At 39.8% G+C, this 26148-nt stretch overlaps 1 protein-coding gene across 1 annotated transcript; it reads left to right on the top strand.

Annotated features, from left to right (window-relative positions):
- The first annotated feature begins 4116 nt into the window (after positions 1 to 4116).
- Positions 4117 to 13942, top strand: Lamp5 (lysosomal associated membrane protein family member 5). The gene is made up of 6 exons (XM_041670794.1): positions 4117 to 4599; positions 5127 to 5299; positions 5673 to 5804; positions 5937 to 6042; positions 7135 to 7323; positions 12217 to 13942. Exons 1-6 carry the CDS (start codon positions 4536 to 4538, stop codon positions 12393 to 12395), a joined length of 843 nt encoding a protein of 280 aa, XP_041526728.1. The 5' UTR covers positions 4117 to 4535; the 3' UTR covers positions 12396 to 13942.
- The last annotated feature ends 12206 nt before the right edge of the window (positions 13943 to 26148 follow it).

Raw genomic sequence — 26148 nt, 5'->3', positions numbered from 1 at the left:
CTTGGCATGCCTATTTCTCTTCCACCCTCCATGGTGAAACCATTTGTTTTAACTGAACTCATACATGCCATTTCTTCAGGTCTTGCTACAAACCCAGCCAATGAAAGGGCCCTTCTTCTGGTTGTTTCTTTCAAAACAAGCTTGTACAAACAGCTCCTGTTGAAAAAGATGTGGGAAGGACCAAAGAAATTGTAGAGTGAAGGCAATCACATCAAGACCAGGAAAGTTGAGTGCATCAGGAAGCCCAATCTCAATTTCAGATCCTTTCTAAATACGATGGTGTTCGACAACAGATGAACAAAATATCCTGATGACAACTTATATTTCAGTTCTTATCTCCAGTTGTTTTCTATTCTAGAAAGGATTTGAGGTCTGTAATGATTGATATAATGATATAATTGTTCTGGGGTGAGCTAAACAAAGGAAAGGCTGTGTGAGACCATTTCTGGCTTAATTAGTGTGTGAGTCTAGTTTAGTTTTGTTGAGTTATCCTGCTTCTATGATTTGTGTTGCACTTCTGTGTGCACTTTGGCTGGCATATCATGGGTGTTGTACAGCAGTGTCATTTTTATACTTCACTATAAGGTGGATAGAAATCTCAATACCCAAATTTCAGCTGGAACAAAGAACAGCCTTTTCTTCATGAAGCACATAAACATCACTTTCTAATAAGTAATGTTTATCAATTTTCAGAATTTTGTCATGATTCTATGCCAGTCAATTTTAGAGATACACCAACTTGAAAAGTTTTATTTCATTTGGAAGAAGTTTTGTGGATGCCATTGTTTTGCATATGTGTGTGTACATAAATTGTCAGAGAAACCATACAGAGAGTTATGGTACACAAAACATGATGGATTTGGGTCCTAATTTCTTTTTATTGCAAATTCATAAACATGGAAATATGAAGAGTTCCATCTTTGCATTGTCTACTTGCATGAAGATGTATTTTTGTCTGCATTGCCTTGTCTTCCATCACAGTTAACTTGATACTTCTGTCAAGACCCTCCTTTCCCAAGGGCCTCCTTTTCTTGTCATTTACAGACTTTCCTCCTTTTGCTTCAAAAATGTTACTACACACACATTAATGCCATTCATATTTTCGCATGTGGTCTTACTTTCTCCCACCCAAACTGGAAATACACTTTCACTACATGTATGATGCAAGGATCATCAGATGGCAGGAGAGTCACAAAAGCTAGTATGGGTGAGTTCATAGATTGGAATGAATCCATTGAAGGACCCAGAGGACCTACTGGAGATAAGAAAGCTAGTGTGTTTGAGTCATATTTACACCTGACATTTGGTGCCGTGTAGCAGTGGCTGTGATTTTGAAGATAGACACATCCATCATCTATACAAATGCACATATTAACACCATTTCTCCTACCTTTTCACACTCCAGGTGTGAGCAATGGATCAGATTTATTCTGGAGATCTTTGTTAATATCTTTATTTATGGTTATAGATGTTTCATCTGCATGAATGTCTATGTGCTATGTATATGCCACGGAAGTGAGAAAATGGCCAGTGTTCTTAAGCACTAAGCTGTCTTTCTAGCCCCATTTGTCAATATCTCCAAGTATGATTTATTGCTAAATTTTCTTTTATCACTTTTATGGTTATGGTAAAGACCCAAATATATCTTCTTCAAGACAATTAGACAGTTGTTAAATTAAATATAGATGCAAGTTAAAGATCTAATAATCCAGTTTGTATTGCAAACAAGAGTCATCAGTGATAAACTAACTGATTTAATAGATTTTCATATGTGTAAGCCATGTCTAATATCAAACACACACACATGCACACACACATTGCATTATTGTTTTTTAAAATGATACTCCCAGGAGGAAAAAATTAAAACTGTTCCTTCCATTTTTTCCCTTTCAACTTGTTTAAGTACTCTTTGGTGTCAATGAAGAATAATTTTTATCAGAAATGAAAAGGAATGTAAAAAAATAATTACCAAAGAACCACATTGTACAAATCATGCAAAATGGTTAAGACCATTGGAAAGAATTTTCCCCATCTACCATCTTATCATGAAAGCAGACCATCATGAATGAATTTAGTTTATTATTCAACAACTCATAAGGTCATGGTTTCTGCAATAATGCACCATAAAAGAAATCACTATAATCTTTTACAGGCAACTTTCCTGCTTTTATATTGCTATTTGTTTATCTCACTATACACAATGCAAATGGTTTGTACTCAGTTAAAGTATATGGATGGTTTCCATCTGTATTTTATTTTGAATAATTTTTAAATTTGATTGCTCAAGTAACCTAACCAGTCATCCCTTAAATCTGTGGTTTTCAACCTGTAGGTCACGACCCTTCAAAGGTCGAAGGACCCTTCCATAGGGGTCACCTGAGACCTTCTGAAAACACAGATATTTGCATTATGATTCAGAACAGTAGCAAAATTACAATTATGAAATAGTAACAAAAATAATTTTATGCTTGGGGGTCACCACAACATGAGGAACTGTATTAAAGGGTCACAGCATTAGGAAGGATGAGAACCACTGCCTTAAATGTTACAATTTTTTAAATAAGAAAAACTCAGTCCTGTAGAAGGTCACAAATGTAAGTAATACATCCTAATGGCAAGCCTATCTTTTCTTTCCTTATTAAAGTAGTAGGAGGAGGGAGGGCGAGAGGGAGAGAGAGAGATCAACATAGACAAAGACAGACAGACACACATATACACACAGAGGATGAATGCTTCTTTGCTTTATAAATTTTACAGAACCACAGGAAAATAAATTTTACATAATTATTCCTAAAAAGGTCTATGTTTTATGTTTATAAGAGTTGAAATCTTATTAGCCACATTTGCCTCCATTTTTGTGTATGTAATCATTTATACAAGACTTGTGAATTTTTTGATGAAATACTAAGATGCAGATATATACCAAAAGATATTGAGCTTCAATATTAATTCAAGTGTTACTTTATAATTTGAGATGCAAGTGATCTATCTCTTAATATGTTCTTTTTTAAAAAATAAATGCAATTAAGTATATTGGCAGTTTCAAGCAAATACTGTGTTAGAATGTCTATACTTAAATCAGCACTTTATACATATCAAGAATCTAGATTATTAATATTTTTAGGTTTCAGACTGTCATTTAATAGCTTTGTAATGGCAGTCATAATGTGCTGTGTTTTGGAGTCGAAACATTATATAAGGAGAAGTGAATACAATCCCTATAAAGTTAAAACATGTGATTTTTCTATTTTAATTCTAACTAACCATATGACATTTCCGAAGGTCATTTAATTTCTCAATGTCTTACATTGGGGAAGGTAAAACAATAACCTATATTTTCCCTTGCCCAGCTTCTAAAATCGTAGTGAGATTCAAACTGACAACATAGGTAAAAAAGCTTTGTAGTTTGCCCTTTAACATGACATTGGCTATGACATGTGTTTAAGGCAATTATTATTTATTGACCGCACACAGGATCCTCTAACAAAAGAAATATTTGGACATCATTACAATTAATGAGGGCACCATGTCTACTCCCCAAAGAGGTGCATTCTGATTTATAGAGCAATAATTAAAAAAATTCAGCGAACTACCAAATGTAAATAAAGGAATTATTCAGCGGTGTTTGCCTTTCAGCTCCCCTAGAAGCTTTAGAGTAATACCCGCATGTTTCTGTTACATAACGCTGGGTCTTCACCTACAGAACAGTTCTAAAATTTCTGTCCTACCATACCCCAGATAACCCTGTATGCTCACAAGCGTTAGGTTCACGTGCAACTCTCTTCAGAGTGATCACAACTTAATGAGCCAGGCTAGCTCAGGCCACATGCACCCAAAGGGTAGGACTCATGGCCCTCTAGGTCCACAAGGATATCCTGCATTATTTGGTTCCTCTTTTTGAGGAGGTGTCTTTTTAAACTTAGAAGCTCCCGAGCAGATAGAGACGATGTCTCTGAAAGCCAGAAACTGTTGCCATAGCATTTTCCTTCTCTGTTCCTGCCTACCCCCATTCTCCAAAGCAGGAACAGTCTGAGCTCTGTCGCTTTCTTTCAGGAGCAGACGTCTCTCCAGGATCCAGGGTTCTAGTGGTGTTCCATCTTCACTAAGTACTGACTGTACCTGGTGGGAGGGCTTAGTAAGTCCGAGGGTGGCATTAAGTTTCCTAGGACAGACTCATCTTTGCGGATACCACTGCAGAATAGAAGACAGACCTAGGGAGACATTTCCTCCCACACACCATCCCAATCCCATTGGCCCTCTAGACAGCCAAATTACAAGTCCTGGAACACAACCTCGTCATTTTCAGCACTCTAGGCGTGGACAGCTCCTGCATCTTTGGCGCTTCCTCTGCAGTGTGCCGCGCGAGAGCCACAGCGCCCGGTGCAGCACACGACTGGATCTCTAGCGCTCCCTCCTCCCAGTCCGTACCCCTTCCCCCCTCCCCTAGCTCACTCTACCGGCCACTTTGAGGGATTTCCTCCTGGGGCGGCCTTTGCAACAGCAACACGTCTGCCTGGTTGGCGGCAACTGCGAGCATGGATATCCTAGGAAAAGCCCTTCTCAGCGGAGACAGACTTCGGATTCTCCTGATGCTCTTCCGTGAGTAGCGTCTGGGGACCAGGAGTGCGGGATGTACTCTGCAGAGAATCCAATTTACAGACTAAAGCCAGTAGCTTTAGGTTTAAAATTCGTCCTTATGTGTTATGATTATTTGGGGGCTGACGGTGGGGATGGCCCCCATCGGTTTCAGAGAACTCCCCGCGAGCCACACACCTGTGTGGCATCACCCAGACAGGGCGCGCTAGACAGTCCATACTCAGGATAGGAAGGGGAAGGGCACGGCACTGGCAAGAAAGGTTTAGCTTTTATCCCCCAAGTGTGTTTTTTAAAGCCCAGTCGTACTGTAAGTAAGAATTTAATTTTGTTTTAGATTCTATTTTCATTATAAATCAGAGGCAGTGAATCTGGATTTGGTAGCGCTGAGTTGGAGAAATGGCTTGCGGGAGCACACAGCTTCGAGCTGGGAACTTTGCCACTCCAAAGCCTGCAGAGAACAGTCTCCAGTGTCCTAAAGCCGCGGGCTACCTGAGCCTGAAATCGATGAGATTGCTTTGCTTGCTCCGCAGATGCAATGGCCCAAACCGTGGCAGAACAAGAAGTGGAAAATCTTTCGGGCCTTTCCACGAGCCCTGGGAAAGACATATTTGTGGTGCGGGAAAATGGGACAACGTGTCTCATGGCAGAGTTTGCAGCCAAATTTATTGTACCTTATGATGTGTGGGCCAACAATTACGTGGATGTAAGGAACCTTTTTCCTCCCCGGCTTGCCCCTAGGGCTGCAGGGCCGAAGGGCACCCTCCCTTCCGGCCCTGCCAAGACCTCAGTTGCCCGCCTCTTCCCCCCAAACCCCTGCAGGCTGTTCCCGAATGCTGCATGGGGGTTCCAGCTTGCAACGCCTTCTGCTCGCCCTGCCTGCTTTAAAAGTAAACCCCCTTTCTGCTCCCCTCCTGGAGGGGTGTGCACGTAAGAATCTACCTGCATGTTCCTGGACCCCCGGAGCGCGCGTGCACAGGAGCGCCCAAACCTGCAAGCTAGAGTTTGGAAGCGCAACCCTTCCCGATCCGCGCCAGGGCCCCACGCGCTGAGGGGGCGCGGGGCGTGTGTGTTCCCAGCTGATCACAGAGCAGGCTGAGATCTCCTTGACCCGGGGAGCTGAGGTGAATGGCCGCTGTGGCCACAACGAATCGGAGCTGCAGGTGTTCTGGGTAGATCGCGCCTACACACTCAAAATGCTATTTGTAAAGGTATTTCGGTGCGTGGGAGGGGGGAACTCAGAGGGATGGTGAAGTCCGCGTGGGTGAGCGCGGTAGTGGCCTCTGAGGTTGTCCATTATAAAGCAGTTGGAGCTGTCCACAGGAACCTTCCTATCTTGGCAGGAAAGTCACAACACTTCCAAAGGATCAGAGGCGACTTGGAGGCTGAGCAAGGTGCAGTTTGTCTATGACACCTTAGAGAAAACTCACTTTAAAGACCCAGTGAGTGGTAAGTAGTCCAATGTGGATGGGAGAGTTTGAACATGGGAGCAAGAGCAAGCCAGAATGGTCTCTGGGTCTTGGGCACAGCTCCGGGATTTGTGCTCTGAGATCAAACCTAGCTGGGGCATGCTTGCTCTCCAGGGTCAAAGAGGTAGGAGTGTCTAGGTGTCCTCAGGAGAGCCTGGGCCATAAATCCTTCAGACTCAGCTGAAAGGTGGCATTGTCATGGAAGGGACATCAATGAGTTTTGTGATTTTATTTCTACATCACAGACTGTTTGCTCTAATGTATTGAAAAAATGCAAGAAGACACTGTGACAGGGTTGAGTGGGCTTCAGTGTCTTTCTGTGCACAATGGCATAACTCACTGGGGCTTTAACCACAGCCACGTCAGGGCAGGTTTTGTATCCTATATCTTAATTCAATAGTTTTCTCCACCCAGTCTTACCCTAGTCTTCCAAAAACATCTGAAGGAGAAGAGCACCTACACCTTAAATAACAACGTGCCTATCTGCAAGCACTGTTAAAGACCAGAAATACATTTAAATGTATTTTAAAACAAAAGCAAAATTCACTGTCTTGCTTGTCAGGCTCTATGTTGGAAAGAGGATTTTCTTCTGAGGATGCAAAATAATGCTGGCAACATCTCTTCCTCTTTATATTTTGATAATTGTGGCAAAACAATTATTTCTCTTTCCTTTTGCCAAAGCAATCAAGTATTTTCCGTAGGATAAGAGAAAGAGAAGGAAAGAGAAAGAACAGCAAGTGTGAGCCAGAGCCAGAGAAAAATGGGGTGCGAGCTGTGGAGAGCTGTGCACTGTTCCGTCTTTGGAATTGCCGATGGAGGCTTTAGTCAAGAGGGTTGTATTTTCAGGCAGCACACTTTTTCAAAATGAAATCCCAAATTACTACCTAATGAGAAAATTCTCAGAAGGAATGGGGGACTTGGTCCTTCCTCCCCACTTGGTGTCTTTGCTGGAGCTCCAGCCTGGAACTACAGCACCAATAGAAAGCATAGGTTCTGGGCTTAGCAGAGATCTCCCTGGACTAGGAGCAGCAAGGGCACATCCAGCCCAGTTGACGCTTTGGTTCTCCCGCAGCTGGAAAGCACACAGCCAACTCTCATCACCTCGCTGCCTTGGTAACCCCAGCTGGGATGTCCTATGAATGTCAGGCTCAGCAATCCATTTCTCTGGCCTCCAGTGATCCTCAGAAAACGGTCACTATGATTCTGTCCGCAGTACACATCCAACCCTTTGACATCATCTCTGATTTCGTCTTCAGTGAAGGTAAGTTAGGTTGGTACTAGGAAAGGGAGAGGGGGCTGGCTTTTAAGATGGGTGAGAAGAAGGACTTATGGGGCTCCCAGGATGTATTTGCTTGCATTCCTCCTAGGCTGCAAAGGCAATTTCCACAAGATTTAGAGGTTATAAAGTAAATGGGGCAACTTTCTACAACACACGCCCCTGCCTACTCTCTCTCTCACTTCTTTATTCTTTTACTCCTAAGGGAGGAATTATTTCAAGGCAATTTGATACTCTTCTTATTACCCATAGGCAGGTTCTAATTACTTTGTTTGTAATTTCCACTGGGTTGGGGGTTACCAAGTGAATACAATGAATTATTTAAATGTTCATAATATTGGAAGATTTCCATCTGAGTCACCCACTACCATTTCCCAAGTTATTTCTCATTCATCCAATCGAGGCTTTCTCTCAACTGATATTCGACAGAATGCCTCCACCTCTCCCGAGTAATTGTTCCCAGAGTATCTGAGAATTCTGAAGGTAAATTCTCCTTAGAGAAAGACCTGATTATTTGGGCACTTCCCCCTTCTCTCTTCCTTTTTTTTCCCTACCTCACCCACCTGCTCCCTCACTTTCTTTAGCCTTCTGTCTTTCTGTGGTGCTCTTGGATAGAATTCAGGCCCTCATCTTAATGCCTTTCCATTGTGTTGTATTCTAGGCCCCAGACCAGTTATTCATTTTGGCATTGGCTATTATTCATCTTGACTTTATTAACATCTAACACAGTACTAGATAATTAGATGTCCAGGTAATTGACTAAATAGATGTGCTGATATTCAGTTGACATAGACTTGCATATGTGTGCATTTTAGAAGTGGAAACGAAGATCGAGAGGTCAGAATCCCAATATTTACTTATTATAGGAATATTTATAAAATGTAGCACTGAGTGTCTTTCTTAAGATGAAATAGTACGTGTAATATCATGGTTGTTGATGACTCATGAACTCTTTATGAGACTTCTAGGCCTTGTAGGGTTGTCACCACAAACACATTTGAGTTCAAGCGGGAACTTTTGGTGGCTTTTGCTATCTGCTGGTCAGCTGTTATTAGCTCTTCTTTGTTTCTTGGCACTTCTGTGCTATGATTGTTGATTTGACTCGTTTCTCACCACTATCCCAGTTGCATCCATCCTGAGTTATTTTTAGATTGCTGATAGCCATCTATGGATGAGAAGTCACACCTGATGTATATTTAAATTTATTTGTATACAAAGAACAAAAAAACTACTCAATAAAGAATAGAGCTCTTCACTCTAAATCAGCAAAATTCATCACATAGAATTAGTTACATATTTTGTTTGAAAACAATTATTATCCATTTCAAGGTTGCAGATGGGAAAGATTATTAGGACACATAATATTCTAAATACAGACAGAATAGGCACAGGCAATTTGCAGTATTACCCAGGCATTTCAGGCTAGTAATTGGGATGTTTTTCGCCTGTGTAGTGCCCCAGGCTTTAGTGCTCCTGGGAGGAGGCAGGCATCAGAATCGCTCACTGGATCATGCACCTTTGTGCAGATGACGTTCTTTTGTTCCTGGCTCCCCCTGCCTCTGCTTCTTTGTATCTGACCACCTTGGAAGAGATTGTTGAATTCCATTTAAGGGAATTGGAAAGATTCCTTTTGGATTGCCCTTTCAGGTTCAAGCCCTGGACGTCTAGGGGCTTCCAGCATGGTGTACATGTCTATGTATGTGTAAGTGGACTGTATCTGCCAGAGGATATTTGGGCATATATCTACACAACCACCACCATGATGGTTGTTGTATGCACTTTCAGGTGTGTGTGTGTGTGTGTGGTCTGTGAAAATGGCCAGGGGTTTGTTGTGAAAAGTCCATTCCTGTGTCAGAAGGTTTTTACCTGATGGTCTTCACAACTTTCTGTTTAGCCTACTATATGAGATAAGTAAAGAAGGATCAGTAAAATGGGTAAGTGGACAGTCACTGGGGCTGAGAGTAATCAGATGAGGGTTGACATCGTCATCACTCATGTCCCTTTAAGTGCACTGGACTTAGCTACAGAAACAATCTTAATTACCAACGTAGTCTAATTTTAATGCACACAAGAATGAACATAGTTGTGCTATTTGTATGCAGAATCTGCTTCCGTGGGCCCTGGGGTAGGCCCCCACATGCCCAGCTCCTGGTGATGTTGCTGATATATAGAATCCTGTAGAAAGTGGGGAAGAGAGCAGAGGGGAGGGGAGGGGAGGAGAGGACAGAGGACAAAAGGGGAGGGTGAAACTTCCTGGAGGAAGAAAACATACATGGTCATGTGTCTAGTGACAGCAGTGTAGGAACAGGACCGTGCACAGCAGTGATTGGCCATATGGTGGGATATAGGCAAAAGCTTCAGTTAAACCAGAAAGATTTGAGTGCATTGAAGTTCATAAATGCCTAAACCAAAGCCAACTTTTACTGCTATTTAAAGCAGTGAGATCAATTTTCATCCATTCTGGGTGGTAGTGTCACACTGTGAGACGCACTGGTAACACGGACTACATAATGTTATCAGTAATATTGGTAATACATTAGAAATGATGTACAAAGCAAATTTTGATGGATATATTTTTTTGTAATTTAAAAAGTTTGGAATGTTAAGTTAAATAGTTTCTGAACTTACTTTAATGCTAGTGAAGTTATGATGTTTAAACAGTTCCTAGAATATTTTCTGATTATATTGAAGCACATTGTAGTTTAGTAACATATTTTATTGCTGTTTATATATTTAATTACAATTTATTATGGTCCACTCATTTCAATGTACTATAGTTTTCCTACTCAAATTTCTCAGGTATTAACCAACAACATGTGATTCAATAAATAATTGTCTTCTAAAAAGGGATTGATCATGCTCTCATTGAATGGTATTTCTGCGGGACTGAAGGAATAGTAACTTATGTGTCTTAGTGAAAAAAATAACAGTAAGCAACAAAAAGCAGGAGTGAGGAGAGTGTGGGGTGCCTCTGTGTAACATCCTGTAGAGGCTGCTGTGGCTTGGGGCTGTATACGTACATGGCCCTCCCTTATCAATGGGTAGCAGCTGTGGGGGGGGGGAGGTTTCAATGACTATACAAAGCACTCGGGCTCTAAATGGCTAAACATTTGCCTACATGGGTTGTTTTAAAAAATAATTGGGTTTGTAAAAGTTGGAGTTTGGTGCCAGCAGGCTTCTGAGCCTGCAGCGAAGAAGTAAACAGCGGATGGAGAGGGTACCTTTGGCTCATTTATATACCAAACACACTTTGTATGGCACTGTCGCCTGCTGTTCCAAGCACTCCATGTTTTTCAGTTGGGGTTAATTAACTTGTCCTTCTGCAATTAATTCATAGTATAACCCCTTGAGGGTGTGGGGTATTTCTGACTAATGGGATAGGAGATTCTTCACTGGGATGGAGGGAATAATCCCGAGTATTTTAATGGTTTGAATGAAAGGGAAATTGGACATGTAATGTCAGGAAAACATAGTGGAACATGAAATTTGTCTCTGGTCTCCTTTAATAGAGACTCAAATTTGTAGATATTTAAAATAGATCACAAGTAATCCGGGTCCTTTTTAATTTTCAGGGGAAAACAGTTAAACAAAAGACACTAATGTCTCCATGTACACAGAGTATCAGAGGTCCAGAGAACCCTGAATCCTCAAGCATTTACACTTTGGTTTTTGCTTGTTTATTTATTTTCAAATTTGTGGGCTGACAATTGAGCCCAGAGACACGTTAGACAAATGCTCTGTCCTGGAACTCTGTGCCACTGATCCTCTGAGCTTTTATCATTTCCATAACCACTAGACCAGGGAATGCTGCCTATGGGGGCTAAGGTTATATTGGAGATGACACCTTTCTCTTTTCACTATATCACCCTTCCCAAAGAAAGCCTTGACAAGATACCTTCGCATAAGCCCTGTGACAGTCTGGTTTCTAGGACCACGGACTTCATTTTACCTGTTCAAGAACTTCACAGAAACAAGGATAGTACAATCTGTACTTTTTGTGTCAAATTTTATGCAACCTAAGAATTCTGAAATTCACTCATTTTGTAATTTGCAGCCATCTTTCATTTCTCTTTGTTGACTAATATTCTACTTTATGACTTTCTGCTGTTTTTTTTTCATTTTGATGCACATTTTGGTTATAACCATATCTAACCATTCTCAGTAGTTTCTCTGGATATTTTCATTTCAGTCCAGCATGTTCACCTAGCTTCATTTTCTGTGTTGGTCTAGAAAAGGTAACGCTGAGTTCTAAGCCTTCATTTCCGTCTCATCACACCCGTGTGCTTTCACTTTTCGGGGTTGGTATAGGGAAGGCAGTGCTGGACTCATTTGTCTTTGCTAGGAATCACCAGACTGTCTAACACGTTAGCAGTTTCTCAGGTTAACCAGGTAGTTTAACGCTTTGCCAGCTTACCAGTTTGTTTTCAGCAAGCGCTGAGCTCCAAATATTCTAGTCATTGCCAGTACTTGTTATTTTCAGTCTTCTCAAGCACTTTGTGTTTCTAAGTAATCCTGGGTATGCTAGATTTTTAATTAGAAGTTAAACATAGAAATTAAAATCATAGTGGCTATATCTAATTTCCAAGCATTAGAAATTTAAATAAAAATTTCAGGTAAATTTTAAATTAAATAAATTACCTGGATGTTTTGATGGCTGCCAGGAATCCAGTAGTTGAATATTGTCATGCTAACTTGATACATACTTAGTTTATATTATGTAGAAATATTACGACTAACTGAAAGAAAAACAATGACCTGTCAATCGACAAAGACTTTGCTGAGAGATTGTTTCGTCTCTGCTTCTATCTTCTGCTAGGAGGGTCTAGGATTTGGAGCATTTTTACTAGAGCTCATTGCTTTTCTTCTTTCTCATTTCAGAGCACAAATGCCCAGTGGATGAGCGAGAGCAGCTGGAAGAGACCTTGCCCCTGATTCTGGGTCTCATCTTGGGCCTTGTCATTGTGATAACCCTTGTGATTTACCACATCCACCATAAAATGACTGCCAATCAAGTGCAGATCCCCAGAGACCGATCCCAGTATAAGCACATGGGCTAAGGACCATTAGGCAGACAGCCTCCAGGTCCTGCCCCCAAACGGGATCAATTAGAACGACAATGGCACTTCTCACCTGTATACAGGATACACCAACATAGCTACACTCTAACAGGCCCGGGCACCTGAGTCTTGCCTGGTCTGTGTCCATGCTTAAACCCAGGGATTGCAGGCAGGTCTTGGGACTTGTGAATTGAATGATGGCTGTTGTTTCCATACTGGGAAATAAGGGTGGGTGGGTAGGGTAATAGACAGCGTCCATGCTCATGATGGCTTAGCTTTGACTCTCCGACTGTGTAAGTCTACAGCACTCAGAAAGGGAGATGTGGCCCTTACATTTAGAAACTGGAAAAACTTCCTTTGGGAGACTTCTCTTTGCTCCCTTGGCCTCAGCTTTCTTACTTACATGGTTTCCTTTTCTATCTTTTAAGCTATCTTTTTTATTTAATATGCTGAATATATTATATCCTGACTGGAGTTTCCCCTCCCTCCTCTCCTCTCATCCACTCCTACTGCTTCAGCCCTCCTTCATAAAAGGGCAGGCCTCCCAGGGATATCAAAGAACATGGTATATCCAGTTGCAATGAGACTAGGCAACCTTGCTCATATTAAAGCTGAACTAGGCAACCCAGTGGGAGGAAAAGGATCACAAAAGCAGGCAGAAATGTCAGAGCCAGCTCCCAACTCCCACTGTTAGGGGTTCCACGAGAAGACCAAGCTATACAGCTATGACATATATAACATATATACAGAGGGCTTTGGTCAGACCCATACAGGCTCCCTGATTGTTGGTTCAAACCCTGTGAGCCCCTATGGGCCCAGGTTAGTTGTTTCTGTGGGTTTTCTTGTGGTGCCCTTGATCCCTCTGGCTCGTACAATCCTTCCTCTTCCTGTTCTGCAGGATTCCACAAGCCCCACCTTACATTTGGCTCTGGTTCTCTGCATCTGTTTCCATCAGTTGCTGGGCGAAGCCTCTCTAATGATGATTATGCTAGTCTCCTACCTATAAATATAGCAGAATATTATTTCATTTCATTGACTTTTTTTTTGGCCCGTCATGTCTGGTTCTATCCTCCGTGTCTAGGCTACCCAGGATCTTGTTCCTGGTCCTCCAGGCAATGTCAGGGGTGGGCTCCCTCTTGTGGCATGGGTCTCAAGCTGGAATGGACATTGTTGGCCTTTATCACAGCACTTCTTGTAGGCAGGACAAGTTGTAGGCCAAAGGTTTGGAGGCTGGTTTGGACTTACACAGTTTTCAATGCACACAAAATACAACCTCATGCTCCCTGCAGCAAGACCCCTGAAAGTGATTCATGCTTTTGGCTGGCATTTGCATGTCTAGTGATCGTTTTGGGAATGTTTCGCTGCTACCTACGCCCAGTGACTTTGCAGCACAAGAACCCGTTTAATGTCACTATGCACAGTTGTTTGGAATTCATAATATGTCAGGTCCAAGTATGGGGACCTAAAGAATCAGTACATGTGAGTTTGCTTTTGAAATGAATTAAAAAAACACTATATTCTGGCCTTTGGCTGTCTTCCTTTTTGAAACAAGAAAACAATCCTACAGTTGTTTCTTTAGTAACCAGAGAAGAAGATTGGAGATATATATTGGCTTTTCATGGCAGGGTTTCTTTGGGTAGCTCTTGCTGTCCTGGAACTCTGTCCTGGAACTCAGTCTGTAGACCAGGCTGGCCTTGAACTCACAGAGATCCACCTGCCTCTGCCCCCGAGTGCTGGGATTAAAGGTGTTCACCACCAAGCCTGGCTCAAAATACATATCATTTTTTTGCAAGAGGAAAACCAAAGATGGATCAGGGATGAAATGAGGAGAATGTTGGTTTTCTATAGCAGTCTTGAAGTTTCTATTCCTGTGTAGAGACACCATGATCATGACAACTCTTATAAGAAAACATTTAATTGTGGCTGGCTTACAGTTAAGACATTTAGTCTATTGTATAGTTGGATTTTTTTCTTTGAGCCACCAACCAGCTGCCAAATAGAGACATGGAGACTTCTTATTAATTATGAATGCTCAGCCTTAGTTTAGGCTTGTCTCACTAGCTATTTTAACATTTTGCCTTGGGGCTTTTTACCTTTATGTTATTCTGAATGTCCTAGCTGTCTGCTTCCTACACGTCTATCTGACCAGCCCCTGGTGTCTCCCTGGCATCTCTTTTTCTTTCTTCCCCAAGTCTAAATCTTCCTCCTACTTACTCTCATTGCCCAGAAGTTCCACCTATACCTATCCCTTTGCTATTGGCTTTTCATCTTTTTATTATACCAATCAGGTGTCTTAGGCAGGCAAAATAGAACTGCAACACATCTTTACATAATTAAGCAAATATAACACATCTTTACATAGTTAAACAATTGCAACAGATCTTTCCATAGTTAAACAAATATTCCACAGAACTTGTTGGGGAAATCCCCTTGGACATCTGGGAACCCTTCTAGAGCCAAATATTCCATAAATTCCCACCTTTTTGTCTAAATAAAAATAAAGTTTTAGCTTTAACGTAGTAAGAATATATTTAATAAGAATAATTATCAAGTAAGAATTACATTAACAATATCCAGTTCATTTGCATTTGGCAAATTCAGAAAAAAATATTCTATTATCTATCCTGTCTTGGTGAGTACTAAGTTGTGCATCTAATTTACTTTCTATCCTAACTTGTATTACCAACCCAAAATTATCTTTTTAGACACAAAATCATTTTCTTAGATAAACAATTTAAACTTTTATGTTCTTCAACCTTATAAACTTTATATTTCTTATATAAGTTTGTTTTCTGAGTTTGGGAACTAAATAACTATAACTACAACTATCTCACCTTCAACTCAAATCCTAAGAAAACTAGCTATAATATTTACTGTCTAGTCTCTGTGTAATGGGCAAGTCCAAGAGTTATCTGAAGTCCTAGCTAGAAGAGTCTGTAAGACTGAATCATCGCAGCTCGCATCCCTGAAGTTGTTCTGAATACATATCTTTGAGGAAACTGCAACAGAGGCAGTCTGAAAGGCTGGATCACCTGTGGTGTCTGGTCTCCTTACTCTGAAAACACACAAACTTTCAAAAGTAACATACATATCTGAATTAACATTAATATGGACTATACGTTGTACACAAGTCAGACAAAAATATATGTATTTTAATTTTGGGGCAGGTAAAAGTCATCTGTCAACTTTATAAGTATATTTGGACTGTATAATCAAATCTCTATCCATACCACATAAAAAGATGGCATGTAATAATAAGTCAGGAAGCCTCTGTAACCAGCAAGATTTACCATGTCTTATCCAGTCTCACAGCTGTTCTCAAGACAAGAAGTCAACATATATGTCACCTGTCTTGCAGTTTTTCTAGGTTTTTTTCTTTATGTATGTAGCCAAAATTTTCAGAGGGTCTTCCCAAATAAAACCTGATCTTTATTAATTTTGTAGAATCCACAGTCTTTTGTTTCCTGTGGAAATAAAAGCATAACCTCTCCTCCAATAAAATAAATTTTCTGACTTCCATTTTAAAGTTAAGACATTCCTAAAGTATCTAGGCTTAATTCAGCAATTCTATTTTTATAAGCTCCTGCCTCTCAGCAGCTGCCATTCACTCATTAGCTTTCAAAACCACAAAGTCAACAAAGCACCATACAAGATTCAGACTCCTTGTGCATTTCCCATATTTATGTGGCTTATTCTTTTTATATTACTTTCCTCTTTTTTTTTAAAAGACTCTACTTAATTATTTTTAAACTATTTTTTCCTATGACTATCTATACCCATCTTTTTTCTTCCTTAAGGACCCATGTATACTGCAGTATTTTTAAAAGTTTTGACAGCCTGGACTTATTTTAATGTGTACCTGTAGCATTCTCTGACCACATGAGCCAAACCTTAAACAGATAAGCAGCAGCTAGGCCCTCCACCATGGGGCTCTGGCACTTGGCTTTGCTCCCTCCTTGGGTCCATGAGAGCTGAGCCTTAAACTCACAGGCCTGACCAAAAGCTGAGTTAACTGAGAACTGCATTTGACCAAGAACTGTATTTAACTGGCCCAGCTCTACAAAGTTTATGTCTGCACTCTGGCCGATGTCTTTACTTAGCTTGCTGTTTTCTGCTTAGTGTGACAGCTCCTCAAATTGGCACATCAGCTGCATACCAGCTCCTCTTAAAGGAGCCATATCCATTTGTTTGTATTTTTGCTTTTGTTTTTCAGCTCTCTCAGGCCCTATGTGGAAATTTGGACCCCAAGCTGAGTGCCATTTATAATTGTAACTTTTTCTTTGGGACACCAACTACCTCCCAAATAAAAACACATAAACTTACTATTAATTATGAATGCTTGATCTTAAATTAGGCTTGTCCAAATAGCCTTTTTAACTTATTTTAATGTGATTCCATTTACCTACATTTTACCTTGGGGCTTTTTTATTATTATTTTTATTTGTTTATTTGTTTATTTATTTATTTATTTATTGTTGTAGTAGGAGCGGTGGGCTGCGGCCCTGGCACCTGGCCATTCGCACTGCTTATGCCCCAAAATAATTACACGGAAACTGTATTCTTTTAAATACTGCCTGGCCCATTAGTTCCAGCCTCTTATTGGCTAACTCTTACATATTGATCTAACCCGTTTCTAATAATCTATGTAGCCCACAAGGTGGCTTACCAGGGTAGATCTTAACCTGTGTCTGTGTTGGGTGCGAGAATTATGGCGACTCACTGACTCAGCTTCTTTCTCCCAGCATTCTGTTCTGTTTACTCCACCCACCTAAAAGTTGGCCTATCAAATGGGCCTAGGCAGTTTCTTTATTAATTAACCAATGAAAGCAACAGATTAGAAAGAAATCACTCTCACATCAATTTTTACCTTGGGACTTTTAACTTTTCTTTTATTGTATATGTCTTACTTTTACTGCTTCCTTTGTGTCTGGCTGGCTGGATCCTGGTGTCCCTTTATCTTTCTTCCCCAAGTCTAAATTCCTCTTCCTACTTACTCTTCCGGCCTCCAGCTATACCCCTATTGGCCATTCAACTTTTTGTTAGATCACAGGTTCCTTAGACCATTAAAGTAAAACAACAACACAACTTTGCATAATTAAACAAATACAACACAACTTTAAATAAACAATTACAGTACATCTTTGCATAGTTAAATATTCTGCAACACCATTGTCATTAGGGTAGGAAGTCAACATGGCGCTCGAGAAGAAGCTGAGAGTTCTGGATCCATAGGAAGAAAGAAAAAAAATAACACCAGGTCTGACTTGACAATTCAAAGCCTTAACACCTAGCCCCAGTGATATACTTTCTCTAACAAGGCCACACCTATTGCAACAGGCTACACCTCCTAATCCTGCTCCCTAATCCTTCAAATATATGAGCCTATGGGGGCCGGTCTTGTTCAAATTTCCACAATAGCCTTGATAAACACTTAAATACAAGCATGTTTTAGGAAAGGTTTGTTTTGGCTCATGTGTGAAGGGTTTCAGTTCTTGGTTACTATAGAACCATGATGGCACAGTACGAACCTAGAGCAGAGGATGTCTGTTCATCTCATATAGTTGGAAAGCAAATAGAGGGGCACAGTCAGCGGTGTAGCTAGATGTGAGAGTTTCTTTGGTTTTTCATTCAAAAGCCTTTCCTAATTAAAGTAGGTTGAATCTGAGTATCCCCTGATTACCACTGATTTCCCTTAACAATCAGTTCTGCATGGTGACTTCTATTACTTTCCACCTTCCTCGCTCCTTCTTCATTGATTCCTAAATTTTGGAGTCATCAGCATAGTACTCTTTATCTATTATACCCTGCCAGATGAAGGAAATGCAAGCTCCCACCTTCATTTCATCCTTCTATTGCTCTTGCTTTTCCTCCCAAATCAGAACTTAAAGCAGACGGCAGCATCCACATGTATTTTTTTCTATTGTAATTTTTTCCTTGTATGTACAAGTTTTTCTTTCACCTGGGGAGAGCCTTAGATGTATGACTTATTGCCCACAGCAAAGAACATATAAACAACATATAATGCATAATAATACATACATATGTATTTTCCAATGATATTCTTTGATTAGACTCTACCTCTCTATCGTTCTACCATCTCTCCGTAGCACCATAGGCTAGGACCATATCTTCAACTCATGGATCTTTGGGAAACTTTTAAGATACAGACCTATAATATCCAGAAAAAAAATAGCTTCTTTAGGTGAAAAGGTGAGGGTTTATCTTAGCAGACATAGACAGCTTTCACAATGACACTTCTGCTGCTGCTGATCTTGCTCTTGGATTTCTAACTTGCTTTTGATGAAAATCTGGAGGGGGTAGAGTAGTCCATATTGAATTTTGTTTGCCAAAAATTTAGTAAAATTTCTTAGAGAAATGTATGTATTTTGAATTATATCTATTTCATAAGTCATTATTTTTAAAACACAGTAGAGGCAGAAGAAACCCTTTTCTCTGGCTTTGAAGCAAGAATGCTTCCCCTCCCTCATGAAAGCAGTTTATTAGTTTATGTCCTGGTGTTTGACCTCTTATAGTCAAGCACCTCTCCCTACCCCAGAAACTCTTCCTAAATTAATAAGGCTTGCTGTTTTATGTGGGGAGGGAGGAAGACACTTCAACTATTCTTTTTGGTAGCCTCCTCAGAAATAACAAAAACAAACAAACAAAATATTTGTACTTCTAAATATGCCATTTCATTTTTTCCAACTGGTATTTGTCAAGCATATGATCACTATTAGTTTAGAATTGGCATATTTTCATGCATCAAAAAACAATGAGTTTGAATACCTATTATTAATTTGAGCACCCACTGGGTTAAACAGTAATGCTGAGTAGAATGTATAATCTTGACAATTTAGACTTTGTAGGGAAAAGACTGTCAGGAAGCCAAATACATACATGTAAATGTGTTACTTGAAAGCAACAGTTGAATCCCTGTGTCTGAACTGATTAAGTGTTTCTGGAATCTAAATTTTGAGTTATCAGGATTAAGCGGTATCTTTTTTAAAAACTGGAACACATGAAATAAATACAAAGTCATTATTGCTAGTCACTATTAGTGTTACTATCACAGTCATTTTTCACCATGCCATTGTTACCAAACCATCCTATGATCATATCTTAAACTCAATATAAGTTATTTTGAACATAGTCTTAGTCCCTCTAGCTGTGTCCCCATTCTTATTATGAACTGAACAAAACAAAGAGGAGCCACAGGGTGTAGATCTGAGCATTTCTATTCTAAAGTCTCTGTGAGTTTACTGCTTGGACCAACTCTGAGCCACTTCTATTCTTGTTGTCATCTTATATTCTGTAGATGCTATTGGAGCAGAAAGAGAAGCAGTGGCTCATCTGTTCACATTTCTTAGAGAAAGGAAAGAAAACAAAACAAACAGATAAACCACAGATGCTCAATTACCCATTTAACTGTCATCTTTCTTTTTTGCTGAGTATTGAAACTTAAATGCCTCTGGGCACAAAAGGATATTAGGTCTGCCTATCTGACAATGCCAGACAGGATAATATATACATAGATTTCTTTAAGAGTAGAGTGACTTTTCTTTAAAAGTTGTACACGTGTATGGAAATATACTTTCCAATAGGCACTCACACAGAGGCCAGAGGCAGACATTAGATATCTTCCTATGTTTTTGTCTACCCTATTTCCTTGAGGAAGGTTGTAGATTCTCACTAAACTTGAAGTTTGCTATTTTTGCTAGACTGGCTAGCAAGGGAGTTCCTGGAATCTTCTGGTCTCTGACTGCCCATTTCAACACTGGGGTTGTACATGACTGTGGCCATATAGAATGTTTTAAAAAGCAGGCCCTGGGCATTAGAACTCGGGTCTTCATGTGTATACAACAAGTGCTCTTAGCAAGTTATCTATCTTCAGAGCCCTGAGAGTGACTTTGTTTTAAATTATGAACATGTTTTTTTTTTTTTTTTGCAGAATTCTTTTCCTTGCAATAAACAGTTTCCAGTGAAACTGTGCCAAAGGGTTGGGGACAGCTATTTTCCACCAATAGTCAGAGAAAGTTCTCCAAACTATGTATACTTATTGTCAAAGCTTAGAATAGCTTCATGGAGGTGGAACACCCCAGAGAAATCTGTGTGAAGAAATAAAAGGAAAGATACTAAGATGCCTATCTGTACTGGGCACCTCTGGCAAGCAGCAGTGTACTTTTTGCATGGGGATGTTTATTACAGAGGGAGTCCACATTATCATTAGACACAAACATTATACTGGAATTATCAACTGGAAAAGACAGTTTTATTTTCTCCTCAGAAGCTCCTTTCTGATCATTACAAATACTAAACAATCTCATCAAAACAAATAATTTTAATTCATCTCATAATGTAGATTGAAACCAGGAATAGCATTGAAAAATATCAGCTCTAAGGAGTCACCAAGGGAACCTCAATAAAACCCTCTATGTGGCTTCCCAGGTCATTTTGATGCAGAAATGTGAAAATATCGAGTTACAAAGGTGTTACTGTTAATAAATATGCAAGATTATTCAACCTATTGTGCCCGCATGTGTACATTTTCTCATTTGAAAATGGAGTTCACTCCTCCATCCTAGCAAAGTTACTTGAGGATGCAGGAAGGTCCTTTAGTTTAGTACTGACATGATGGAGTTGTTCCATAAAGAGAGTGATTAATGACATTTGTTTCTAGCACATTCCTTAACATCTTAACTGCAATACTATTTACTAAACAAGAATTCATGATCAAAAGGGACTAATGTGTAGCAAGTCTTTCTCTGTCCCACCAGTTCCCAAATAATGACAGAACATGCAGAGAATCAGTGGGGTATACAGCAGGTGACAACTAGTGTTCAGCAGATCAACACACAAGACATTTGATTCCTTGGTAGGCAGCCCCACCTGGTAAGCCTGTGGAGTTACTGTGGAAACCAGTTGTTCCTGTCTGCAATTTCTCTCATGAGTCACTTCATTTCTTCCCCAAGAACATCTCTGGGTGTGTTCCCACTGTTTGCAAGCTTATCTCATTTAAATATTCCATCTATTGGGCACAATGGATGTCATTGTGGATGGTCAGGAAGATGATTTCTGCTTAGGCTGTATAGCTTTTATGAATAGAAATAATACTAGGATATTTTGCATTACTCAGACTAAACTGGGATTCTCAATAACAAAGACAGACTTTTATGTTGTAGGAACTCCTCCAGCCAGTAGCCTTTAAGATACGAGTCCACTTGGGTGTGGCCTCTTTACTATAAAAGTTAACATAAAATGTGTGCTCGCTCTTTCTCCCTGCTGCTGGATTCAGTTCCTGTTCCCCATTTGTGCAGAGGACTGTGATCTGTGAGTCTACCCCTAAATACATAACCCTTTATCATACTCAATTCTGAGCTAGCATGGCATTATTTTGTAACTTCCATCGTCACTTTTACACAGACAGCTGATTTTAGACTTCAGAACAAATGCAAAGCAGGCTTCTTGCCTTGGAAATGTATATCTGGTTGCCCCTAGAGACAAATACATGAGGTTATTTTCCCAGGTGTTGTTTGTTGCTTATTCAAGCCTTGAAATTGCTTGAAGAAACTTTAGTCTGCACATATTCCCTACCACTCAAGGTCCAGATAATTAATTGTTATTGTTAAGTCTTGAATTCCAGTGTACATTTTCCATCTGGGAACCCTAACCATTTGAGCTATATGCATGGTCAGGCGATGCTCACTGGCTGATCAGGATGACATCCCTACTTTAAGAGAAACTTTGTGTCTCATTTTGTGTTATGAAATTGAATAGGGTCCTGAAAATGTAACTTATAGTTATCTAGAGTTTGGTTGTGACAGGAATGGTGGGGGAGAGAGAGAGAGAGAGAGAGAGAGAGAGAGAGAGAGAGAGAGAATGTGAAGGATCAGCCATGCAGGGAGGAGTGGCAGTCATGAATGATGTGGCAATGTAGAGGAGTGAGGTATAGTTAATTAGAAGCTGCTGGGTAGAGAAATGAGAGATGTAGAGCTAATTAGGAAGCTGTATAGAGAAGCAGGAGAGACTTTTCAGATAGAATTTTTCAAGATAAAGTTGCCATCAGAAAGTGTCTGTGTTCTATTTCTCCCCTCAGGTGGAAAAGTCTAGCCCAAAGAAAGAGAAAAAATATTTCCTAAGAAGTCTAGCCCTCACCACCTTCATGGGTTTTTCTACATACCCTGGTGCTGACTGGGGGATGACCCCCAGTTAGTTATAATGGAGACTTCTAATTAATTATGAAAGCTTGGTTTTAGCTTATTCTTGTTTATAACTAGCTCTTATATCTTAAATTAACCCCCCTTTTCCCCCTGAGGACTGTGGAAGTATACAGCAGGTGACAACTAGTGTTCAGATGTGGAGTGATTTTTCTGATGGGGAGAATCTCATTTTGGCAGGGCCTGTGGGGCCACCAACTCTAAGAAACTGTTGCTTCTTTCTGTGGCTTCACATGTGCAAAAGCAGCTCTGGTGTCTCCCCAATACCTGCACTGTGGTGTGTAATCTTATTTGATACATATACATAATCTCATGATTACATCTCAATCTTATGGGCACATATATCCATGGATGGTCAGAAAGATGACTTCTCATTAATCTGCATGATTTTGATATATAGAAAATATACTAGGATATGCTTTATGACTAGATCTATTGTCTCACGAAGAATTTAAGACACTCAAAAGCCTATTTTTTTCTTTTACTCAAAGTATACAGAATTAGCTCATTTCACCCCAAACTAGACTAAATGTTTCTACAATGGATCATAAGTTAAAACCTTTACAGATATGCACATGGTCAGGGTTGCAGATGTTTAAGGTTATTAACACAAAGCAACCTAAAAATCAGGCCAATTCTTTGCTTGCCAAGTCTGACTGACAAGATCTGACTCTGTACAGATCTTTCTGCAGCTTGTCTCACTCAGGGACTGTGCTCACAGCCTTTGCTCACAGTCTTAAACCTGGAACCATTGAAACCTTGCATTCCTGTGGTAAATGGCTTGGATTATTATCACTTACCCAAGAAATGTGCTATGACCAATGAGATGTAACTCTTGGAACTTTTTTCTTTTTTGCCTTTAACCTCCTGTAAAAAATGTATTTAAGCTAGGTGAACAGAGAAACAGGGGAGAACTGGAACAGAGAATTGAAATGAAGGAGAACTAGAAGCCATAGAGGTGGAATTAAAGTTAACAAAACAATAAAGAGCATGATCCTCAGTTCGAGTATGTGAATCTTTACCCCTCAGATAAAAAAGCCTTAAGCTCAACTTCACTTTGTTGTGGACTTCTTCCTTGAACACAGAAGGTGGCCGTGAAGAGCTGGACAGTCAGGCTACCGTTACATTTCTGTTCCTTTGTGTGTTGTCATGTGGCTGGTGACTTTAAAAAAAAACCTTTTATTAATGAGAATACTTTATTTAAAAATTGTATTCTTATTAGCAGTGAGGATGGACAGGATTTCATATATTTCTTCAACAATTAATTTTATTTTCTACTATCGTTTAAGCTCCATGCTACTTTTTCTTTCTTTTTTTATTAATTATTTTTTTTCATTTGTTTTACATATGAACCACAATTTCCCCTGGCACCAGGTTTCTCCCTAAGCCAAAATGACACCCCCTCAAGACATCTCTTTCAATACACTCCCCCTCCATCTTGTTCCCAACCTGCCCAACCCAACCCCTCATATTCTAATTTCCACCCCTGTTGGCTATTTCCTTTTATGTCTCCTCCAAATATCCTGTTTCCTTTGAGTTTAGTTAATGACTTCCCCTTTCTTCTTCCCAGAACTCCCTGTTTCCAGAACTCCTTCTTATATGTCCTGCCTGGCTATTGGTCATTTAGCTTTGTATTAAACATATTGACATATCTTTACACAGGGTAATCAAATATTTCACAAAACTAATGTGACTTTTAAAACAGGCATTCATAATTTTTCTCTGCCAGCTTATTCTGAATTCATATTATGTTCCTGTGTAAAGGTTTTCCTAAGCCAAGAAAACTGATCAGGGTATTGTACTTTTGCAGTGAGGGGAAATATCCAAGTCTATAAATTTGAATAGTCTATAAATTGGATATTCTTCAATAGTTACTAATCACAAAGGGAGATATAATTCAGTTATGAATATAGAACTCAAACAACTGTAGGATTTATAATTTGTCATAAACAGAAATAATCATATTATAAGTTGATGATTCCTTAAAATACTTTGATTATTAATTAACTTATTAAAATACTTATATTATTAATATATTAACTTATATTGATTACTTTGAAATTACGGTAGCTGAGACTAAAGATATGGCTCAGAAGTTAAGAGCATAAACTGTTCTTGCAGAAGACCCAAGTTTGGTTCCCTGCACCTACATCAGACATCATACAATTGCCTATAACTCCAGCTTCATGTGATCAACGTGAACATGTAAACATTGTTTGTCTGACCAGTTCATCTACCACCCAGGCCAAGAGATGGGCCTTGGGTTTACCTACCCTAACATTTACCCCATCTAGGACTTGCTGGAGCTTGTGAAGGGACTGGTCCTGTGGAACATTACTTGCAGGATCTCCATGGTTAGGAGGAGCAACTGGATATCCCAGAGGAGTTCGGTGAGGATCCAGTGATGGTGGTGTATCAGAAACTAGAGCCATAATCAGACCAGTGATTCATTGTAATGAATATTTCTAGTAAGTATGATTTGACAAAAGGGTATACTATGTGACACACAGCTCCCAAAGCCATCAGGATAAATGAAGAGGTGTTGGATATAAGCCTAAGATAAAAGCCAAGCTTTTATAATTCATAGAAAGTCTCCATGTCATTATTTGTGGGCTGGTGGTCCTGATGAGAAAGTATTACTACAGTTAACTTCCCTGTGAACATCACGATCTTGTCAAACATGGTGCAATAAATATCAATTACCATTCCCTGTGTGCCTGCTTCATTAATGCTTGTCCTTTTTTCTATCATTTTCTAGTACCTGATGTTCACAGGCTTCAGGTGGTGATAGCCAAGTGTTCCCAATGGTTTGTTAAAAGCCAGTCTATAAGACTGACTCCTTGCATACTGCCTCAGATTATATAGTATTATCATTTCAAAGAGGTTTATCATTCAGCTTCTTTCTTTGTAGCACAACCTCATGAGCCAGTTTGTGAGAAGCTCTTTTACTTCTCATTCAAAATCTTGCCTAATTAAAGCAATTTGGATGCTGAGTATCCTCAGTATGCTGTTTATCATAGACTTTCCTTAAAAAATCAGATATGCAGGGTGTCACTTCTAGCTCGCTCTCTCCTCCTTCACTAATTACTCATATGTAACCTACATTTTTGGGTCCCAGGAAGGGCTTATCATCATAGCATAGGTCTCTTTAGTATTCTTTATCTCTTACATTCCACCAGCTGTAGGAAATGGTGAGCTTCCAGGTTCCTACCAAATCAGAACCTAAGGCAGAGGGCAGCATCCACATGTATTTTTCCTGCTGTAATTATTTTCCTTACTTGTGTGAATATTTTTTAAGGATATAGCTGATTCTCAGTTGTATGACTTATTGCCCACAGCAAAGGCCATTAAACTATCTCTGTAGCCTGCTTGCAGTTCCATCCCATACGTTCTTCTTTCAGGTATTGCAATATATTTTCTAGTCTATCCGCCATATTTAGAGAATCCCTATAATCACGTGGCAGACCACATTTACAAAGTCCTATACCTCATATTATGCAGAAGACATTGGCTATTCTTTTATCTCAAGGATGCTCCAC

The sequence above is a fragment of the Microtus oregoni genome, unplaced genomic scaffold (assembly GCF_018167655.1).
Source record: "Microtus oregoni isolate MIOR12 unplaced genomic scaffold, Mior012 000020F_ref0000438, whole genome shotgun sequence".
Lineage (NCBI taxonomy): Eukaryota > Metazoa > Chordata > Mammalia > Rodentia > Cricetidae > Microtus > Microtus oregoni.
This window is presented reverse-complemented; position numbering and strand designations above follow the sequence as displayed.